This window comes from Capra hircus, chromosome 25 (assembly GCF_001704415.2).
Source record: "Capra hircus breed San Clemente chromosome 25, ASM170441v1, whole genome shotgun sequence".
NCBI lineage: Eukaryota > Metazoa > Chordata > Mammalia > Artiodactyla > Bovidae > Capra > Capra hircus.
The window spans coordinates 2,821,632-2,827,631 of NC_030832.1; the positions used below are offsets into that span (position 1 = coordinate 2,821,632).

General features: G+C 48.0%; 1 protein-coding gene across 3 annotated transcripts in view; it reads left to right on the forward strand.

Annotated features, from left to right (window-relative positions):
* Positions 1-5,416, forward strand: part of CLUAP1 (clusterin associated protein 1) — a 30,169-nt gene extending 24,753 nt beyond the window's left edge. For 2 of the 3 annotated variants that reach the window (XM_005697471.3, XM_005697473.3), the window contains 3 exons: positions 297-404; positions 1,537-1,592; positions 4,345-5,416. In XM_005697471.3, the coding sequence (XP_005697528.2) occupies positions 297-404; positions 1,537-1,592; positions 4,345-4,491 (311 nt within the window). In that variant the 3' untranslated portion in view covers positions 4,492-5,416. Of the gene's footprint in view, positions 1-296; positions 405-1,536; positions 1,593-1,874; positions 1,932-4,344 lie in introns of all 3 variants that reach the window. The other variant, XM_005697472.3, reaches the window with a different exon arrangement.

Below are 6,000 nucleotides of genomic sequence, written 5' to 3' on the forward strand. Positions count from 1 at the left end.
CAGATGGCTGTCAGTGTTTTAGTTTTACATGCTGGAATAGTGTTTCCGATATAACTGACCCACTATTTTCTTGTTTTGAAAAAACAGTTTTTTAAAAAAAACTAGCCTATCCTTGTCTGCATGAACCCTTCCCTAAGGAGCTATAGGCGATTCCCAAGAGACTTGTAGAGTCAGATGCATCCCAGGAAAAGCTGAGCAGCACAGATGGCTCTTCACAAGAGCCTCGCTGGACAGGGGCCGTTTTAGAGGGAATGATGGAGCTGCCCTTTTGTTTTGCCTCCTTGTGTCCCTGCCAGGTAACGATGACTCTGACATTGACATCCAGGAGGACGATGAATCCGACAGTGAACTGGAAGAGAGGCGGCTGTCCAAGCTGCGGACGGCCATGGAGGTGCTCATGCAAGGTACCCCAGCCTCGCTCGCTCACCCCCTGCCCTGCCCCCAGGCCCAGGAAACCGCAGCCGGACTGTGGTCAGGGCTGCTGGGTCTCCAGGCCCGTAAGCACCTGCCCTGTTATTTATCAGGATCTTGCTCTTAACCTGCCTAGTGGTCATCTTTGCTGCTGATACTCTTACCTTTGGCCCCAAGAAGAGCCAGGCTTGTAGTCTGGTGCTTCTCACAGAGGCCACGGAACGTACTGCCTCCACCGAGGAGCTGAATTCTTTCCTTTTTGGGTCCAAAGTGGTCTCAGTGCAATTACGTCCTTTATGCTCAGAGAATAAATGTACAGATAAGGGACCTACATGAGCATCTCTGCTGCTAAAACCTGTTTTTAGTTTCTGCCTTCTCACTGCAAAAGATTCAAGCAGTAAAATAACGTGGAGTGAATGTGGGTGCTTCCACGGGGCCTTCCTCATGTCCCACTGCCTACCGTACAGGGCTTGTGGCTTGGGGCTGGGTCCTTCTAAATTGCCTTTCTGCACATGCAAACACACATAAATACACACATCACACACATACACCCATCACCAGGGGCCTTTCTCAGCCTTCAGGGGAGTGCAGCTCTCTGCCTCTACGTGGGAAGGATGGCTCTTGAGTTTTTGCAGAAGTCACATGTAGATGACATTGACTTCCAGAGGAGGAGTGGAGAACCACTTTGGTAATGATGCTGTTTTGAAGGATAAGATAGAGTGATACTTACTTTTGTTTTTACTTTTTGAAGCCCAGGTGTGGATCCCAGTATAAGTGACCCTGGCCCACAAAGCGAGAACTTGTCTCTTCAGCAGAGAGCACACACCTCCATGTATTCTAGTGACAGGGTTCAGGGATTTTATTTTTCCCCCTGGGACATTTATAGGATGCATGTTTATTTTTCCAATCCACGACTGATGCTCAGATTTCATAGCCTTGTTCCTCTTTTCCGAAGTGGAAATGCAGCAGATCTGCTCCTGGTACGCTTCTGAGTAGCTGGATGCTCCCTAAGTCAACTTTTTAGTGTGAATTCTTCTTTCCACTTTCTGAAAGGAAAGCAGATCTTGGTGCCCACTTCCTGCCTGTCTCATAGGTTCTCATGCTCTTCGCACTTCTCTTTCTCAGGACAACCCAGCAAGCACGTCGTGGGCACGATGCAGGGTGGAGACACGGACGATGATGTGAGTCCTGACCAGCCCCTTGAGCACCCCTGGTCTTGGTGGTCCTGGGCCAGCCTTGTAGACTAGGTTGACCAAGGAGCTGAGTGCATCTCACCAGTTTAGTATAAAGAGCTGCTTCTCAGCCTGGCACGTTGCTGGGTCTGTGGCAGAGCTTGGCCTCCCACGGAGCTGACCTCTCATCTTTGCTTGTTGATGGCTCATTTCTTTTCTTTTCAAATGAACTTGCTTGCCCTACTTTGGTTTTTTCCTTCTCATTGTTCTTTCCATTCTTGCTTTCCAAAGATGGAAGTAGCACCAGCTTTCTTAGGTAAATGCAAGACTTCCAGCTCCAAGAAGCAGGTTGGTTTCCTTTTTTGCCTCATCCATTTGTGTGTGTGTGAGCTGCTCAGGGCCAGCAGAGAACCTCCCCCAAGAGTGACGCCTGGTGTCCAGGGCAGGAAGCCACTTATGTGGTTTCCACAGTGGGTGGTGGAGTTACCTAAAGGTCCCTGTGTTAATGAGGAGGGGGGGGTGGATGCTGAGCCATGAGACAGGAAAGGTCGTCAGGCCTCTGAACCGTATCCTAGAAAAGAAGGGCTGCTGTTGAGGGCTGGGGTCAAGACCAGCTCCATTTTTGGGAGAGGACATAAAAGGCAGGCTCTCCCGAGACCAGGGCCCAGAGAGGCTGTGACATGAGGCTGCTGGTGCCCTCAGCGTTGTTGAATGAATAACTGACTGTGGGCCAACGGAATGGGATCTGGTTGTTGGGGCTGCACCCTTCACTGCTCTGGACCTGCTGCTGTGTTGAGTCCCTGGCAGGGCTGTGAGGCCCAAGAGGTGAAGGGTGATTAGATTGATGGAGTCAGAGGCCTTCTATCCAGGTGAATGCTGCATGTGTCTGGAGCCTGGCTCTAGCACAGAGCCTAGGCCGATATTCTTCAAAAGATGCCCTGATTGGGTCCCAGCAGTGTGGCCTGGGGAGCACTGTCTGGCCCCCCTTCTTAGGATTTGCTTGATCGTTGGTATAGCTTTCTACTTTCCTTTCTTTCTTTCTTTTTTTTTTTTTTTAAGCTTTCTACTTTTCTGAGTGATCACCTTGTTTTATAGTTTAAAGTCTCCTCTGTGCCTATTGCTGCTTGTTAATTTCAAGGAGGCTGTTTCCATGCAACACCTTGGGTCTGTCCCACTCATTCACTTGCCAGGTCCTTGTTGAGTGCTGGTTGCATCCCAGGCACCGTTAGGGGTTGGGGAATACAGCAGTGAACAGAACCAATCCCCTGCCTCCATGAGGCTTATATTCTAATGGTCATCAAGCAGATACATCAGGGGTCATTGTGGTAAGAAAAATAAAGCAGGTTCAGGGAAAAGAGTAACAGGGATGAGGGTTCTGACTGAGTGGTAGGGGAGGGTTGTGCTTGGGAGGGGCTGTGAGGAGTTGGGTGGAGGGCATCTGCAGGGGTCTATTCAGAAGTGAGGGTGGCGGTAGCAGCAGACTTGAGAAGCGGTGTTTCTGAGGTTAGAGCCGTCAGGTTTTGTTAATTGGACATGAAGTGTTAGAAATGCCCTGGTTGTGGCTTCGTTGGCTGAAAGTGTAGTTCTCACATTCCCAAGGCGGGCAGACCTCAGGGCCGGGCCTGGAGAGCAGGCAGGAGGTCTGGCTTGGTCATTCTGAGTCAGTCACCTGCTAGGCGTCCACATGCTAGTGCTGAGAAGCCAGTTGTATTCAGATCTGGACTTCGGGTCTAAGCTGGAGACTGAATTTGGGAACCTCCTTAAGACCACCATGAGGGGGGTCATGATTGCTTGGGGACGGAGGTAGAGAGGAAGAGCAGAGGCCTGAGCCACCTCTGTATCGCAGTGGGCAGGGAGGGAGAGCGGGTCTGCACGCTTGACTAAGAAGATTCGAGAGTGAGGGCAGCGAGCACAGAAGAAGGTCTCGGGGGAGGGAGCAGTCTGGTGTTCGGGTCAGGAATGGAGAACTAATTGCCTGTAGGATCTGAGTCCATTGACTGTTTCAGTCTTGGGGGCCTCAATGGGAGAGTGTGGCTGGAGGGTGCTGAGAGGGCAGAGAGCAGGGCCTGTGTGAGCTCAGAACTCGCTCAGGGGTTTGCTGTGAGGCCACAGGAGAGCAGGGCTGAGTAGCTGCGGAGGAGGATGGGTTACGTGTTAGGGTGTTTTATGTTTTTAAAGAGGGAAATTGTGCATTGGTGGGAATGGTCTGTATGGAGTGACCGACCATTCTGGTTTCCCCAGGGGTACAGGACCTGCACTTTGAAAAAGCTGGCTGAGTTAGTGACCCTTATCCAGATGATGAGAGAGAGAGAGAATGTTTCTTTTAGTTTGCTCCTTACACCCATTTCCTGAGTGGCTTTCCATCCAAAAGCCAAAGTAAGCCCCGCCGCCTGTCTCCAAGCCCCCATCCTCCTGGCTGGCTGCTGCGACAGGGGCGCTGGGGAGGAGCTCTGGGCCTTCACGAGCAGATCCATGCTGCTCCTGAGACAGAAGCAGGAAAGCCACCTGCAGCAGCAGCCTTGGCTCACATGCTGGTGTTTCAGGACACCCTTTCGTATGTGTTACTGTCCCAGCCAGCGGTCTGTAGATCCTGGCCCTGTGCTTATGCCCCACAGTCTGACTGTTTCTCTTCCAGGCTCTCCCTTTGCGTAGGTTTTGCTGGTTATTGAGCTGCTAGTGAAAAAGCAAGGTAGGGTCTCTGCTGATGTGACATCAGCAACCGGAGGGGTCCCTCAGCTGTACTCAACTCTCTCTCCTGCAGGAAGACTTGGAGGACAGTGAGATTGACGTGGAGGATGACGAAGAGGACGACGACCTGGAGGACGAGAGCGTGGCGCTCTCAGCAGCCAAGCCCAGTCGAAGAGGCCGGAAACCCGAGCCCCTGGAGGAGAGTGACAGTGACTTCTGACCATCGTGCCAAGGGACCTAGGCAGATTAAAAAACCCTCAGATTTGTAGGGAAAGGGGGAATTAAGGAGGCAGAAGAAAATAGGCATGTGTTGGACAAGCTAGCTGGACTTGTTGTTAATGAAGCAAAGCCTGCTTCTGGTTTTGTTTCCTGGGTGTTGCTCACACATTCCAAACCTTAAACAAGAACCGGACCCAGCCCCACAGAGAATTTTTTTTTTTTGCCTTTTCTATCTCCAAAAACTTTGGAAATGCATGTCTTCCTAGTGATTCACATCCACAGGGCAAAAACTTTTGCGAAATAACAGCCAACACCATATAAGTCTTGGGTGTTATGTTTGTCGCACTTTTTCTCTAAAAGTCAGTGGGACCTTCCCAGACCTGGGGCTGAAACTGGGCACAGGACTCATTTCAGGAACTGTAGGGCAGTCAGGACATTTACGTTGTATCAGCTTTTGAGTCTAGGCTTTAATTCACTCTGTAGTCTTATTTTCCTCCTTTTGCACGTTCACAATTCCAAGCTTTAAATGTATTTTCCTAACTAAAGTTTTCAGGAAGAAAGTAATTAATTCAGATGAAAACCAGCTTTCCTTGAAAATCAGGCAACAGAGACATGCTCCAGGTCACACACACTTCATTTTCTTTCAGAAGGCTGATGTTCCTCCTTAGGAAGGAGGAAATTAAGGGAAGAGTGTTGGTACATATTCAGGTTTCTGACTTAAAATAATAAACCATATTGAATTTAATAGAATAGCACTAGAAGAATTTCCCTTTTGTGGAGCGAGAAGTGACAGATATGTGGATTTTGCTTTGCTTTGGTTTTGTTAATACAGAGAACAAGCACAGAGGAATTTTTGTTTACTTTTCAATTATAAAGTCAGAAGACTTGTGAAGTTCTTTATCTCAATAAATGTATTTTATACCATATTTTTATACTATTAAGTTTTATTTGAAAGTATAATTATTTGTACCGATAACATATAAACACTTCTTCAAGAAAAGTTCATGGATTATTACTGGACGTGTGACTTTTAGGAGACAGTGTGACAGTTATTTCTGTCTTTGCTTTTTTTTTCTGTCTTGCCCTAAATTTTACATAAGAGATTACTCTTTTTTTTTAACATTCAGTGTTCAATTAATTCACCAATAATTTGAGCTATCCCATCTTTGATAAGCTGACTGGGGAGTAAGTGTGTTGGGAGTCACGTGAACCTACTTGGAGGCCATGGCTTTTAAGCACAAGCTGCATCTTCTTGGATGTTACAGCTATGGTTTAGCTGAATCTGACCTGACTTCTATTTTAAAAAAACCAAAAATGTATTTGTTTGCCTCATGTGATTCTTTCTTCTGATGGGCTCTCACATGGGAACCCTGCCCAAGTCACAGATGATGTGTCCAGTGTTTCTAGGTAATTGTGTCCAAGAATGAAGCTCAAGACAAAATAGTATTTTAAGGAATATAAAAATCATCAGTCCCCAACAAGAGAATGTTTTCAATGTCTGGTATCAAAA